This window comes from Anas acuta, chromosome 19 (assembly GCF_963932015.1).
Source record: "Anas acuta chromosome 19, bAnaAcu1.1, whole genome shotgun sequence".
Lineage (NCBI taxonomy): Eukaryota > Metazoa > Chordata > Aves > Anseriformes > Anatidae > Anas > Anas acuta.
The window spans coordinates 3,787,585-3,803,162 of record NC_088997.1 but is presented as its reverse complement, the minus strand read 5'-3'; the positions used below and the strand labels follow the sequence as shown (position 1 = coordinate 3,803,162).

The window sequence follows — 15,578 nt, the reverse complement described above, 5'->3', positions numbered from 1 at the left end:
ACTGTAAATGCTCCGGGTGTATCTTGCTTTTTTTTTTTTTTTTAATTTGTTTTTGTTTTTTCAACCCCTAATCCCAACCTCCTCTAGGTCTGGAGTTCCCCTGGGGGCCAAAACCCTTCAGTGAAGTTGTTGCTGGGCCTCTGCTAAGGAACAACGGCCAGACGCTAGACAGCAGCGCCCTGGAGGGCTCTCACGTTGGGGTCTACTTCTCCGCGCACTGGGTGAGTGGTTTGTGCTCTGCAGGGCAACTGCAATGACCTCAGGGCAGACTCGGAGCTCCAGGTGTCCCTTCTGCAGCCCTCAGGCAAGGTGTGCAGCCTCTGCCAAGCTCTGCAGGAGGGTGAAGACCTCGGTCCTGCCGGTGTTTAAGCAGTTAAGATGTCCTGGTCCTTCTGGGAGAAGCCAGCAGCATTGCAATTGCAGGTCACCCTGAGCTGACCCTTCAGAAGGGGAAGAATTTTTAGATTTTAAAACTGGGAGAGGTTTCCTTGGCAATTTAAGCAGTCAGTGACCTCTTACCATAAGCACCAGCCGCTTTCAAGGCTGCTTCCTGGCTCCAGTAGAGAAGAGATCGTGTCTGGCTTTCAGGGATGGCCTGAAACTTGTCTAGACGTGCTGGGGTGCAAGCCAGGCCCCGTGAACGAGGTGGGAGACAGCGTCCTCACGTGCGTGTTGTTTTGCAGTGCCCACCCTGCCGAAGTCTCACGAGGGTCCTGGTGGAGTCCTACCGGAAAATCAAGGAGGCGGGCCAGAAGTTTGAGATCCTCTTCGTTAGTGCAGACAGGTAATGCAGTAAGTGCAGAGCTGACTGCCCCACGGCAACCAGTCTTGGAGGGTTTGAAATATCAGAAAAAAAAAATGCAGCGCAGACCCCTTTGTGAGGGACTGAGGGCTTTTAGTCTGGCTCTCCCCAGGTTTATGCCTCCTAGCAGCCCTCGCCTGGTGGGTTTGATGAAATGGAGCAAGGCCCTTGCTGGCCGGGTTTTTAACGAGGAAAAGGGAAAGTAGCGTGGCAGGGAGAGGGGCTGCACTCAGGATCCCCTGCACTGTTCCCGTTGCACAGGTCAGAGGACTCCTTCAAGCAGTATTTCAGCGAGATGCCCTGGGTAGCTGTTCCATATGCTGACGAGGCCAGACGATCGCGCCTGAATCGACTCTATGGCATACAAGGTAGGAAAGGCCCCCGCGGCTCTCCTTTCTGCTGCTTTTGTTGAATATTTGTGATGTCTCCTCTTGTTTAACTAAAACAAGAAAACAGAGCAAAGCACAGTGCCCCAGGCAGAGCTGCCTCATGTTTCTGCTCTCCACAAACTCACATTCCTACCACCTGCCAGGCAGGCTGTTAGTTGAAACAGGACTTCCATAAACAACCTAATTCTTCCTGGAAACTTGGAAGCTGTTTTTGGCTTGGATGTTTTTTGCCTAATTACTGAGTTATTTATTTTGCTTTTTCTTGAAGGTTTAAATTTCATTTTCTTGCTGTTTTATGTAATGTAAAGGCAGGCGATCATTCTCTGCAGAGGCTGAGGAAGATGGCATCTGGTTTATGTTAGTAACATGAATTACAGAAGAGCGCATGTTTGATGTAAACCATGGCTTTGCCTTTACTGTATGTGTCAGTGCCAGAATCCAGCAGCCTCGGCTGCTCGGAGGGGCAGGGGAGAGGCTTGCTCTGTCTGGGTGTTTTCAAAGTGTCCTGAATATGATAAAAGCTCCCAGCAGCCCTCCTGGGGACCAGCGCGTTGTTCACAAGCTGCACAGCAGAGACACGCGAGGTAAATAGCTGTTGAGGAAGCCTTCCATCTATACACAGAGTTTCTACCCGTGGTTTAGGGACTGGAAGATAAAGAGCTGCTGGTCTTGTTGCAGTTTGTGTGCTTCTCAAATGTTTCAGGGAAACATTGGTGAGGGGGGGCAGAGGAGCAGAGTGTTGCCAAAGGTGCCCCAGGGTCTGGGGACCCTCCTGGTGGTCCCACCCTTCTGTATTTGCCTGTGTTGCTTTTGCAAAGCCTCATCAGCAGAAAGGTCCCGGAGTGACCAAACCCTTGAGAGTGTTTAGATCAGGTTATTCACCCATGTTGACTTAACTGGGGTAGTTCTGCTGATATGAGCTTTTGGCTGAAACCCAGTGGGCAGGGGAAATAATCCTCCTTGGAACCCTCCCCGAACCCCCATTCTGGGGTGAGCTCAGGTGCCATCGCTGTGCTCTGTTCTCTGACCTCAAACCAAGAATAACTGTTAGGTAGCTTTAAATAGCCATCAGTTTGCTTCTTAATTACCTTCCCATGGGGCAAAAGCTTTCCAAATCCATCTGTCTTTTTCCCGGCCCGCTCACAAACCTCTCCAGTGCCGGTTTCGGCTGAGCTCTGCAGGACTGCTGCCAGTTTCACTGGGACTTTCTGTAAATAAGGTGTCCAGACACGGATACTTCAGCACTGAGTGTGCTGTAGCCAGGGAAACGGTGACAACAGCTTTCCCTTTAACTCCAGCCGCTGTCTCCTTAAATGTCTCTCTTTGTTGTGTGCTGACCTGAAAATGTAAATATTTGCTATTCCCCTGTGCCCTGATCCCTTCTCGCCGGCACAGCTCCCATATTACCCCTCTGGTTCTGCACGGCAGGGGTGCTTTTCCAGGGACACTGACCCTGGGATCTGGGCATGTTTGACTGCAAGCCCTGCTTCATTGTCACGATTTTCCCATGCAGTAGGAACCTCTCCGCAAGGACAAAGCACGATGCACAGAGTCACTTTGAAACACAGAATTGGAACGGTTCCTACCCTGTGCAGTGGGAGAGGAGGGAGAGAGGCTTGGGGGGAACCGTCGTGCTGCTTCCTGGGGCACTGGGTTGTTGTTTATCCTGCACAGGCATTGACTCCTCATCCTCTGCTGACTTAGGAGTGATGGTGGGAGCGCAGCGGCAGGCAGGTGCCTGTCCGTTTGCAGTCTGAGCTGTCACAACAGGCCGTGTCCAAAGCTTTCTGCAAGCAGAGCTAGATGGCACGGGCTCGTCTCATCACCCCTGGTGGTTATTCCACCTAAATGAAAAATCAGCTGCATGCAATCTGAGCTGCCTCTCCTCAGACGGATGGCTCTCATGCTGCCCAACATCCCCTAAGCCCTCTGTAACTGCACCTCTGAGTGCGCCCTGTGGAGCTGCAACTCCATGCCAGCAGCAGCGTGTCACCTGAGAAATGTCCCAGTGACCATCCTGGTGGTTTCACACAGCGCTGGGTTTTCAGATCGGTGTTACTGATCTCAGCTCTGCTCGTCTTTGTCTGGTGCAAAGAAACAACTTCCTGCAGTTCCTCTCTGCTGTCTCTTTAATGGCCGCGCTAACTTTGTCTTTTTCCTGAATCTCCAGTAAAACTTAAAAACGCTACTGTTCACCTCCAGCATCCCTCGGTTTATTTGTTGCTGTGCTTCTGGTTTTGCTCTTCGAGTGCCTGCTTGGCTTTCCCTGCTTCCTGCGAAACTTGGACAACGCCGCGCTGCTCCCCGGAGCTGCCTTTGTTCTCGGTCCTCGCGCTGCGTGTCCGTGCAGCCCTGCCTTCCCTGCTGCAGGAGCTCCCTTCCTCTGCGCAGGAGCACGTGCTTTGGGTTGTGCCTGCAGGGTGGGTTTTCCTCTCATTTTTGTAAGGCTGCCGGAGCTTTTCCGGGAGCTGGGACAACAAAAGAACTTGTCTTCCTGCACAGCGCTAAGCTGCTGAGCGGGGAAGGCAGCAGGACGGTCAGACCTCGTGTTGGTTTAGTTCTCCGTTGGCCCCTACAGCATTCAAAAACTCAGTGTAAGATGTAAGTTGAGTTATTGGCCTTTATTTGGGTTTGCTTGAATGCCTCTATTCATAACCCCAGTGCAGTCAGAGGGCTGTGCCTTACCCACCTATATTAAATTGCTGCTGGGTGCAGCACTGTCTTGAGAGAGAGCTGTTTCTTGTGTCGTGGCTGCTTGGAAATAATTCTCCGTTGTGTGTGCTGCTCCTGGGCTGCGTGGTGCCTGCCGTAGGTCAAGTCCCCTTCCTCTCCCTGCAGGACAGGGAGCGGTAACAAATGCTGTGCTCAGGTGGGGATTGCCCCATGTTGTGTGTCCTAGGAGAGGTTTGGGGCTCATGAAAGTTTCCTGTGGGCTCCACTGCAGCTCTGTGGGATTTGCAGTTGCTCGGGGGAACTTCAGAAACCCCTTGTTTCACCCCTGCCCTGGGCTCTGCTCCAGGCACCCGCCGGCCGCTCCGCAGCCTGACTGGGAAGTCACTGCCAGGAGAGGTTTCCTGTACCGGGTTTCTGGAGCTTTCTTCTAAAGAGGTGAAAAAACAGCAATAAAACCCGGTGGTGTATTCTCTGAGCGTTTTGCTCATGGCGATTTACATTGCTCAGCCAACAGACTTAATGCAGATGAGATTTCCATGTCGGATATGGGCTTTAATATATAAATAAATAAATGTGTTGCCAGGTTCAGTAACAAATCATTTGGCCCCTGTGTTTTCGTAAAACGCTAGCCCCATGAGAGCCAAATCCATTTTCTGATGCGTAAAGTCAAACGGAGCCCGTCGATGCTAATTCTCATCCAAAGCTTATACAATATTCATGGCAGAGTGTCTGATCCACGATGCTTCTTGATGAGGAAATTCGTGAGTTAGAGCTCACGGCAATTAGCGGAGCCCCCAAAAGGCACTGAAATAACAGTGGTGGCTGTGGGTGAGGAGGGAGGGGGGAACACCAGGATTAGCAGGTGTGGATGAGGTGTTTAAGGACAGAGCCTGGGAAGGCAGGAGAGTGCTCAGCAGTGCTCGGGAAATGCTCGGCGACTATGGCAGCAGGGGCAGAAGCATTGCAGCAGCCTCAGCCTTCACCACACCGGGCCAGAAAGGAGTCCGGAGGTTTGTGGGGAGCTTCTGGTGCCAAGGAAAAGGTGAAACGCATGGATCCGGCACGGCCCCCGTCTCCTAACAGAGGGAAAATCACAAAATCAGCCCCAAGTTTTCTGCTGTGTTACTGGCATTTCCCAAACACGTTAAACCGAGATGATTTATCTTAGAGTTTTGTTTTCTGGGTGAGTTTTGTATTTGCGTTTGGGAAAGGGGTAGGAGTTAAAAAAGGATAAAGATCCGAATCATGCGGGATGCTGATCGTCATGTGCTTGTCTTGGCTGCAGTGGTATTTTGTGATACTTCGTGCCTTGCAGGATAGGGCCGGTGTGAGATTTCCCAATTCCTCCCAGTCTGTTTAACCTCTCCCTGCCTTGGAGCTGTTTGGAATACCAGCAGGTAATGAATAAGCCTTTCTGTGATAGAAAATCGCTTTCTTGGCATACCCTTAGGATTTGCAAGCCCAGCCATCACGCTGCTCCTGCGCGGCTCTCGCAGCTAACCCGGCGCGCGCAGCCCCGCGCAGGGGGAGGAATGTGAGCGGCGCTGTCTGGGCTGGAATGAGGGGAATGCAGCTGCTCGCCCGGACCTGCAGGCAGGCCAGGACAGACAGACGTCCGTGTATTTCCTAGAGAAATGCCTCGAATTCAGAGGGCTCGTGAGTAACCCACTGTTGTACAAACACAGGAGCGCAGTGCTGGGAGCTGGCAGTAGCTGCAGGGGGGAGCACGCTGGTTTCTCCCGCACAGAAAACAGTTTGGTGGAGTGTTTCTAACAAATGTGGTTTTCAAAATTAATCTTTGGGCTGAGAGGTGAGGGTGAGAGGATTTGAGCTGCCTCAGTTTGCTGACTGTGATCGGGAAGCTGTTGCTGGGTGGAGGAGGTGATGCCTGATAGCGATTGGGTCGAAGACCGAGTGACGAGGATCTGACAGCAGAGCCTGGCAGTAACGCTGGCCGCTTGACCCCTGTCTCTCGGGGTCTGATATCAAATTGTCTCCCTCTTCCTTCCTTTCGGGATGTTTTTTTGTCTCCTCGGTGTGTTTTCCAGATGAAGTCACCAGCGTGAGCCACTCCTGTTGACTTTCAGTGCCACTCCTGCAGTCTGGGGGTGCCTGGGGCAGCCTCACGCAGGCCAGGGACAGCCGACAGTGCTGTTAGTGCAAACCCAGGCGTTCCACATAAAGGCCAGGCATGTCCTGAGAGCAGCATCCCACTGAAATGCCACACCGTTCATTCCCTGGAGCCGCATTGTGGGGACTTGTCACAACTGTGGCTGTGCATCCTGAAAGCCTCCTCGGGGCGGTATCAGATGGGACAGCCACCAGCTGGTGTCCCCACTGCATGGTGCCAGCCCGGCTGGCTGGCAGTAAGTGCCTCGTGCTAAATCTCACTCTCAAAGCATCCGTTTTAGGCAAACAGCTGGACCTGGGCATCCTTAGGGCACTGCCGCTGCCCATCCTGATTTGAGAAGTGATGGTTCTGAGCAGGTCCACAGCACATCTGTTTCCCTTGAGACAAACACGGGCTTGTCGAGCAAAATCCAGCTGGTTCCAAAAATGAGCCCCGTGTTTGCAAACCCCAGCCCTGTGCCGCTGCCTCGGTGTGCCCAGCTCAGCCCCTCGCCTCAGCCAGGCTCACACTGATACTTGCAGGTGTCCTGCGTGAGATGCTTGCCCGGGCGTTGCAGAGGGGAGAACCCGGTCTGGCTGGGTGAGAGCTTCTGGAGGGAGAGAGCACAGGGCTCCTTTCAGGCAGGATTAAAAGCAGAACCGGCCCATGCCTTTGCTGTGTTTTCGTAGCACTAAAATATGTGCTTAAAACTTCCTGGAAGACCATTCTTAAGACGCCTGCTGCAGCCAGGCAGGATGAATGAATGCTACGCCCACTGCAACCAAATTGCAGTAATCCCAGGAAGAAAAAAAAATCCATTAGTGACTGCTGGGAGCCCTTCCTCTCCTCTTCTTTCCTCTTCCCACACCCACCCTGGCTGCGTTTCCAGGTGCTTGTTTTAATGCAAGGCTGTTGTGCTCGGACACCCCCAGCCCTATCCTGCACAGTGCCAGACCCAGCAGGTCCTGGAGGATCCTGCACAGCCTCGATATCCTTGGGAGGGCTGTGGCAGCTCTGCCTTGTCCCTCTTTGTATGGAGGGACATATTTAACTGATTATCTGCCTTTTTTTTTTTTCTTTTTTCTTTCCCAAACGAAGCAGAGTGCATGTGTTCCTCCCTCTCCCAGGGGCTGCTGTTGCAGAAGCAAGGAACCCAGGACCTCCATCCCACAACAGACAAGTCTGGCTGTGTGCCAGCGATCTGCAGCCTGGCAGCAGTGTGTGAGGGAATCTCAGATTCCTCCATCCGTCCCCACGCTGTCCCCTGGCAGGGACATGGCACTGCCATCATCTGCGGGCTGGTGGCACGGCCAGGGAAGGCTCAGCAAAGTCTCCTGGAGTCAGCACGTATGCACACACCCTGAATCTTGCTGTTCGGGTGCACACCTACACCCGTTTGTTGGATGCCTGCTTTCTGTCCAAGATCTCAGGCTGTTTTTTAGGCTAAGGGCGCAGCTCTGCATGGTCCCTGTGCCACCTGGGGGGCTGCAGTAATGGGGTCTTCTGTGCTCTGAGCAGCTGCTGGTGCAAACATGGCTGGAACTACAATGTGCAAACCCGTCAGGACGGCATTTCTCATAACCTAGGAGCCAGCTCCAAAGTAATAAAAGGTGAAGTGATTATCTGCAAAATGGATTTGCAGTGTGGGAGGTAGCTAGCGGCTCCGGAGCTGTCATCAGAGCAGGGCTCTCTGTCTGTTGGGGGCTCAGGGAGGGAAAGAGCAGCACAAATGACACCGGGTCTGCCTTCCCCCACTCCTAGCCACTGGCAGGCTGCAGCTCAGGGGTTGTAGAGCTGGGGTGAGGTCTGCGTCTTTGTGTTTAATAGCCCGTGGTGGTTGTTTTTCTCCCGAGAAACGTTTTAACCTGCGTATGTGTTACAGAAGTGCCTCCCTGCCAGCTGTGCCTGGGAGCTGGCGGCTGCCTCGGGCACTTTGCTCGCTGGCTTTGCCGTGCTGGTTGGCAACCTTGTGCTGCCAGGGCACCGGGGCTCTGTCCACAGCAAAATTCCCTTTCCATGAGCCCCGTACCATGGGTTCTGCATCCCCTTTTGTCAGGCTGGGGCCAGCCGTGCCAGCAGAGCCTGGTGGTGCTCCCTGGTTTTGTTCCTGCTCAGTGTGGTGCTTCCTTGCAGCCCGAGGACCGGTGTCAGAGGGGGTGCAGTCGGTAATTGTAGCCTCTGTGTCTGCCTCGCCACGTGCAGTTCAGCGTCCATGGCCGGGCAGACACATCTGCGTGCTGTGAAAAGGTCCAGGCAATTATGTCTGAGGGTCGGAAGGGGTGTGGGGGGGTCACAAAGGAGTTCCCAGCTGCAGAGACCTGGGGGTTTCTGCTGGGAGCAAACACGCCCTGCTTCCTGGCCGCCGCTGCGTGCAGTCTGCCCTGCGAGAAGGTTTGTGTGTGTTGCTGTGAGTTGTGTGTCTCAAAGCTGGGGTCATCCAGCTCTGCCGTGCGTGTGGGAGCTTTCTGCCTGGTGCTTCTGGGCAGGGTCAGCACGGTCTGTATGCGGGGACGTCGGCGTCAGGCAGCACTGACCTCTCCCTGCATTCGGACAGGGAAAGGCAGGCGATGCCAGAGGCCTCCCTGCTTCCTGCTCTGCCTCCTCAGTTCCAGAGCTCTCCTTGGGCAGAAACAGGATCCAGGGACCCTGCTTCCCACCCCGCGGGCTGTGATGGCAGCACCCTCTCGTTCCCATATTACTGTTTTGGCACTAACCCCGTGTTTTCCTCCTGTCACAGGCATCCCGACGCTCATCGTGCTGGACTCCCAGGGCGAGGTGATCACGCGGCAGGGCCGGGTGGAGGTGCTGAACGACGTCGAGTGCCGGGAGTTCCCCTGGCACCCCAAGCCCGTGCTGGAGCTGACGGACTCCAACGCTGTGCAGCTGAACGAGGGGCCCTGCCTCGTTCTCTTCGTAGGTACGGAGCAAAATCCTGACGGGGAAGGGTCTGTGTGACCTGGGGGCTTGACAGCTCGCTGCGTCCCCTCCAGGGACTCAGGAGGGAGACGTTCCTAGAGCCTGGCCTGTGAGAGATGCAGCTCACAGGGATTTGCTGGAGCCATGCTCATGGCACAGCCTCGTGTCTGTAATTCTCCTGCAGCTCCAGCCTGCAGTGTGAGGGATGTGGTGGAGCAGCAATTTGCAGCGGAGAGGAGCTGTCACAGAAGATGCTTCGGTGGTGGCTGTGGTGGGATCGCTAAGCAGTGCTGTAGAGCGCTGGAAATACGCTGGTGGTGGTCAGGATGAGGAGGGCCTTTCCTGGAGCTGAGACCTCAAGCTCAGGGGATGTTTCGGTGGAGGCAGGGGATGGGCTGGGAGGTGCCTCCAGGAGGGACTGCAGCTCTGTGCTGGAAACCACAGCTCAGAACTCGAATCCCTGGGCTGAGCGAGGCCGTGGCAGAGGGCGGCATGCTGGCTCTGCTGCTTCTTTGGGTATCCCCTCTCTGTGGGGAGCTGGCTGCAGGACAGAGCAGGCTTCCCCCTTGAAAGCTGGTGTCCCTCTGCCACCGCTAACCCACCCATGAAGCTCAGCCGTGGTTGGAAGTGGGCCTAGAGCTCATCTGGAGCACAGCTGGGCTGTCCCGGCCCCTTCCCTCCAGCAGCAGCTGGTGAAATCCCGCCAGCGCTTTGGCTTTGATGGCGTGTGCTCCAGGCACAGAGGCCCGGCCAGCAAGGGAGCTCTGGGCGCTCAATAAGAAGCTGCAATTTCCCTGATTTTCAGAGTGTGTCTGTCCCTGGAACGCTGTGCAGAGCGCACTGGGGTTTGCTGCAGAGCCTGCATCCCCCTGAGCCTGCCCACCGGGATGCGGGGGCTGCTGGGACGCGGGCAGGGCTTGTCCTGCTTCCTCACACACCCTTTGTTAGCAAAAAAAACCTTTTTCTGCAGCGTTTATAACGTGGCTCTTACTCTTTCCCATCTTCCCTTTCAGATTTCCTTTTGACCCTGATTATTTATTCAGTAGAACCCAGCAGGGGATGCGAGCGCAGAGCCAAAAATACTCTCCTCAAGCTGGGAGGACTGGCTCACCACGCTGAGTGTGATTGATGGGGGCTGCAGGCCTCTGGAAGGGAGGGGTTATTTTCAGCTTGCTCTGAGCGAAGTTTTTCTATCACCTTTCTGCAAACAGCTTGTTGGGAGAGGGCTCTAGAGTAGCTCTCGCTCGGCTCTGAGAGGATGCTCAGCCTTGGTGGAAGCTGCTGTGCTCGGGCAGACAGAGCTGGTGCAGCACCAAGGCACTGGGGACGTGGGGCTGGAGGCTCCATTTGGAGCTCACTCCTTTGTGCCAGTTTTCTACCTGAGCTTTAAGGCTGTAAGCCCAAGGTCAGATGGTGCCTGGGTAGCCCGGACCCAGCTTTTGCAGGCAGCAGCAGCCCAAAGCCCTGGGGAGGGAGCTGGGATGCGCCGAGCGCAGCGCGTGTGAGGTTGGGGCTGTGTCAGCAGGCTCGGCGAGCATCGGGCAGGAATAAATCACCAGCAATGTGCGTCCGCCACGGGACAGTTTGGGGCTAGGTTAGCCAGAACGCTGAGAGCTGGCCTGGAGTGCAGCCAGCAGCATTTGTTAGCAGAAAAATCAATCAGTGCGTAAAGCCCACGGCTCCGAGCATTTATCACTGTCACCCACGCAGGACAGACCCCAGGAGGCAGCGGGCGGCGTCCTCGGCATCCCCTTCTCCAGGGAGGGAAGCTCAGGCAGAGCTCTGCTGGTGGGCAGCGCCTGCCGGCTGGATCCATCGAGGCCCACACAAGCTGCACGCTGCCAGGGGACCGGGAGCCCTTTCCTTGCTTTTTATTATTATTTTTATATTTTTTTTTAATGCCCAAAGTTGTCCCCAAATTGAAATCGTTTCATCTAGGTGCTGTTCAAGGACGCTGTCTCTCCTCTTCCCGACTCGGTATTTGAACTTCAGTGGTGGCTGGCGTTTGATTGATGTTTCCATCTCTTTCTACTCTACCTCTGTCAAATCAAAGCTGCCTTCACAGAGCTGCTGCCGCGGAAGCTCGAGCAGCAAAGCCGCCGAGCAGCCGTCCCAAGGTGGAGAGATGGTGGGTGGTGGGCAGGGGTGGCAGGCAGCCTCAGATCAGCTCGTTCGTTTGGTCTTCAAAACATCCCGATGCTTTTCAAGCTGCGGCCCAGCTTCTTTATTTTTATTTTTGTGCCTGTTTGTCCCCGTGCTTCACCAGCAGCAGCACCAGAGGAGCGAGCGGTAAAATATTTGGGAGCAGGAGCTGCTCCTCTGTGACATGTTGCCCTGTCTCACATGAAAAGCGCGTTTCAGCGGCTCCCTAATTGCTACACAGCCGCTTGGCTTTGAAGTTGGTGTTACGCATTCGGGCTCCTGTTTCCTCTGTGGTGCTGCTTGGGATGGAGCTGCCTGCGCCCCGGCCTGTTCACATCCGTTTGATCCTAACCTCCTCTTTGTGTCCTCTCTTTTGTTTCGTCTCCCCACGGCTGTGCCCTGCAGATTCGGAGGACGACGGAGAGTCGGAGGCAGCGAAACAACTGATCCAGCCCATAGCCGAAAAAATCATTGCCAAGTACAAAGCCAAAGACGAGGAGGCACCGTTGCTCTTCTTTGTGGCAGGCGAGGTAAGCGGGAGGAGAGCGTGAGAGCTCCCTGCGAGCACGGGGCTGCGTCCTGGCCCGCTGGGACACATGGGGCAAACTTTGGCAGTTGTGCTGCCAAGCCAGGCCTCTTGGTAGCTGCTCGGCTGGAGTCTTGCTGTGCTTCCTGCCAGGTCCGAGCTGGGTTGGGTGGTGTTGTCCCACTGGCGGGTAAACTGAGGCACGGAGCCACTGCAGCCAGCTGGGGACGTGGAACAAAGCTGGAGCTGAGTCCTGGCTCAGTCCCCGTGCAGCCTGTGCTGGACTAAAGCAGCTGAGGGGCTCTTGCCCAGGTTTTGCTGTGGATCACCCTTTGCACTTTGACTCCTGCGCTTGTTCAGAGGCAGAAAAGCCTCAACACCGTCAGGGACAGGCAGGGACAGGCCCTGGGAGGCAGGAAGGAGCAGCGAGCTCCCACGCTGCAGCTTCCAGCCCTGTGTGGCCGCTTCAAATACTGGGCTCCATGTGCCGGCTGCGCGGGCAGGAAACCTGGCTGGGCTCTGCCTCCAGTCCGTGCTGGCGGCCAGGTTGGTCCCGCCGTGCTTCCCTCCTCGCTGCCGTGCTGCTGCTTTTCTTGCCACCCCGAGCAGCGGGAAGGGACCGGCACTCCAGCCTCTTCCCTAACGGGTTGGCAGCTGCCCAAAGTCAGCGCGGCGGTGCCAGCGCGAGCCGGCGGCGTGGGCTCTGCCGGGAGCTGGGCCAGGCTCATCCCGGGCTGCCTGGAGGGGGAGAGGCTGCCAGGGCAGAGCCCTCCCGGGTTGCTGGAGAGGGGTTTCCTCATCCCGGCTGGCCGGTGAGGAGGAGGAGGGACCTTGGGGTGCACTTGCCTGGCTGATGGGGTTGCCCCTGGGTGAGGGGGAGCCTGGCCTGTGGTGGGTTTGGGCATCCTGCAGCGTGCTGGTGCCCGCCTGCTGCCAGCGGAGGACGGGCTGCAGCGGGAGGCAGCCCCCATCCCGTGGGCTGGGCTGGTTTCTGTGCCTGATAGCAGACAAAAAACTGCCTGTGGGGACAGCCAGGGGCTGCCCAGAGAGCAGAACTGCAGGCCCTGGGGCTTGGCTGCCATGGTGCTGGGTGTTTTGTGGCAGTGCTCCCTCCTCTCGGGCCTGTCCCCGTGTGGAACGAGGAGCATGCTGAGCCACCACGCTGCTGGGTTGGTGGTCACAATGTGCGTGTATCCATGTGTGGGTCTGCCGTTGGTCTTCAGGGGAACGGGATGCTCTTGTCTCCCGTGCAGCCCTTTGCCCTGCTGCAGCCTTGAGCACTCGAAAGGCTTTGTGCAAGGCTCTAGAAAGCTCCTGGCTCCCCTCCTGCGGCACCCAGGCAGGTGGGAGCCGCTGAGCTGCTGTGCGCCTGCTCGCCCGCCGCGCACGGCCGGCCTCCGCTCACGTCACCGCCGCAGTGCGAGCGCTCCCCGCAGCCACCCGGCGCACAAAGGGGCTGCGACGCCGCACCCAGGCTCCCCCCGCGAGGTGAGCCCCCACCGCTGCCGCCTGCAGCCCCTTCGGCCCCCTCCACCCGGGCGTTCCCACTCGTGTGACGGGTCTCCGAGCATCCCGGCTCGGCCCCGTGCCCCTGAATAAGCCCCTTGTTGGGAATGCTGCTTTGGGAGGGTCCGGGACCTTCCCCCCCCCACCCCCAAGAGCCTGTGAAGCGTTTTCCTCCTGCTCGCCGGCTGCAGCTGAAACATTGCTGCTATTCATGCGGCTCCCGACGTCCCTGCGGCAGCGGGGACGAAGAATGGGGAGCATCCGGCACGTCCCATTCATCCGTCACCTCAATAGCCCTGGCTGCTGGCCCCGGGTCTCCGCCGGCCCCAGCGCACAAAGCAGCCCGGCCACGGCCGGAGCAGGCGCCTCCCATTCCTCTCCCAGCGCCTTCTGGGCCGGTTTTGCATTGATTAAAACATTTCAGTTGCTTTGCAGCGATCAAATCAAGGGCGAGGCGTCCCAACACCTCGGCTCCGGGCTGGCCCCAGAGGTGGGAAGCGTTCGGGGGCAGCCGAGTGCCCCAGCACCGAGGTCCCAGGCCCGGCCCCGCTCTCCCTTCCCCGCCACGTGGTCCTGCGCCAGAAACCCCTGCAGCAGAAGGGGAGGCGCGATAGGAACCACCCTGCCGGCCACCGCCTCGCGCTGCAGAGCCACCAGCTGCCTCTGGATTCATTTTATTTCCATCGCTGCTGTTGGAAAACAGCTCGGAAAAATGCCCGGTTCCGAATGCCACGTGTTGTGGGGTCGACCCCATTCCTCCCAGCATCTCAGTGTCAGCTGCGGGAGATGAATCACCCCAGCGCTGGTGATTGAATTCCACAGCCCCGACGGTGACAAATGAGTTTTTTCCCTTTGTTGAGAGCTGCAATTTGTGTGGCTGCAGTGAAGGCAGCCGGTGCTGAGTGCATTGCTCAGGTGTGCTCCGTCCTTTTTGCCCTCAGACCTCATGGGTCTGCTTTTGGAGTCCCGCAGTTGGCTCAAACCCAGCATTTTTGTTCCCGTTTCCTGATTTGCCCAATGTGCACGCTCGAGGCCCTGTGCGGGCTGCTGGGAGGGGTGAGGCAGGGGCTGTGGTGGCCCCCGGCTCCTCTGGAGTCGGGGTCTGGCAGCCAGCGGGGGGCTGAGGGTGAGGGGGTGCCTGAAGGAGGGGAGGAAAGGGGCCAGAGAGGGGTGAGAAACAGCGCTGGGTGATTGTGGGTTTGTTTTCTGGGCAGTGGCAGGGATCAGTGTGGCTGAGGGGACCGGTGCCTCTCCACTGATGGCTCCTCTCTGCCTCTCGTTTTGGCCTCCAGGACGACATGACCGACTCCCTGCGGGATTACACCAACCTGCCTGAGGCCGCGCCGCTGCTCACCATCCTGGACATGTCGGCCAGGGCCAAGTACGTGATGGATGTGGAGGAGATCACGCCGGAGATCGTGGAAGCCTTCGTCAGCGACTTTCTAGCAGACAAGCTAAAACCCGAGCCCATCTAAGGGGGGTTCTGCGCCCACAGACGTTATTTAAAACTAGGTCTCTCTTCTGCCGCTCATGGATTCTCCAGCGTGTTCTCACGCCCGACCCAGTATCCAACCTTCTTGTGGTGCCTTGTTCTACGCAGTGAATCCTTCTCCTAAGCAAACTCCTTGAGATGCACTTTCAGCAGGGAGTCGTTGGCGTTTGGAGACTTCGCTTGTGCTTCATGGCGATATATTCTCTAATAACCAGGCCAGAACTGTTACCGTATCCTTATTTTATACACGGCACTAGCTAGCAGGCAAATCTTTTTTTGCATGGTGTTCTTCCCAACATATGCATCAGGCAGTGGATGGGGTTCTCGGGGCTCTTTTCTCCTTCTCCCACTTCTTTCCTTTCCTACGATCTCTGCTGACTAAATTACTTTAAGGAAGCAATAAGGAAATTGTCCCTCGCCCCCCTTTTCCTTCCCGCTCAAGTAACGGTGCCCTGACGAGGCCAAGACAAAGTCTTAACTGCTGACAACCTCTGAAAGACCGCAGCGCAGCCGAGCTTTTCCTCCTTGGGGTGAGAACCTCCTGGGTAGCTTTCCCACTCCCACCCCGCACACCGACAGCCTTACGAAGCGTTGGCCACGCGCGTCGGGGGGAGTCCCCCCCTCCGTGGCACATGGATGTCCCCCTCCTGCCCTGGGCTAGGAGGAGGAACCCCACCAGGCTGCCCATGCCTCCCCGTGGTCTCCCCTTTTGTGCTCTCCCTGTCCCCGCTCCTTCTCGCTCCTACTCTCTGGTATGAATTGTCCGCCCTTCTATGTTAGTCGATTGAGCTGTTTTTTCGTAGGCGTGTCCCAAACCTGACATTAATGGTGCTGTTCTTTAAAAAAAGAAAACGAAAAAAAAAAAGGAGGAAAAAAAAGTAAGAAAAAAACACCAAAAAAAAAAATCCTTCCCCAGTCCCTAGCAGCACAGCCCCTGAAAAGTGACATTGTAAAAACTGTACATGGTGATTGGAACTTTGTAATAAAACTGAGCTAATAACCGAGACCTCCGAGGTGCCGAC

General features: G+C 56.4%; 1 protein-coding gene across 5 annotated transcripts in view; it reads left to right on the top strand.

Annotated features, from left to right (window-relative positions):
- Positions 1 to 15,562, top strand: part of NXN (nucleoredoxin) — a 51,137-nt gene extending 35,575 nt beyond the window's left edge. For all 5 annotated transcript variants that reach the window (XM_068655624.1, XM_068655628.1, XM_068655626.1 and 2 more), the window contains 6 exons: positions 88 to 221; positions 684 to 784; positions 1,064 to 1,170; positions 8,712 to 8,891; positions 11,438 to 11,562; positions 14,357 to 15,562. In XM_068655624.1, coding sequence (XP_068511725.1) covers positions 88 to 221; positions 684 to 784; positions 1,064 to 1,170; positions 8,712 to 8,891; positions 11,438 to 11,562; positions 14,357 to 14,539 — 830 coding nt within the window. In that variant the 3' untranslated portion in view covers positions 14,540 to 15,562. The remainder of the gene's footprint in view (positions 1 to 87; positions 222 to 683; positions 785 to 1,063; positions 1,171 to 8,711; positions 8,892 to 11,437; positions 11,563 to 14,356) is intronic.
- Positions 15,563 to 15,578: the final 16 nt, after the last annotated feature.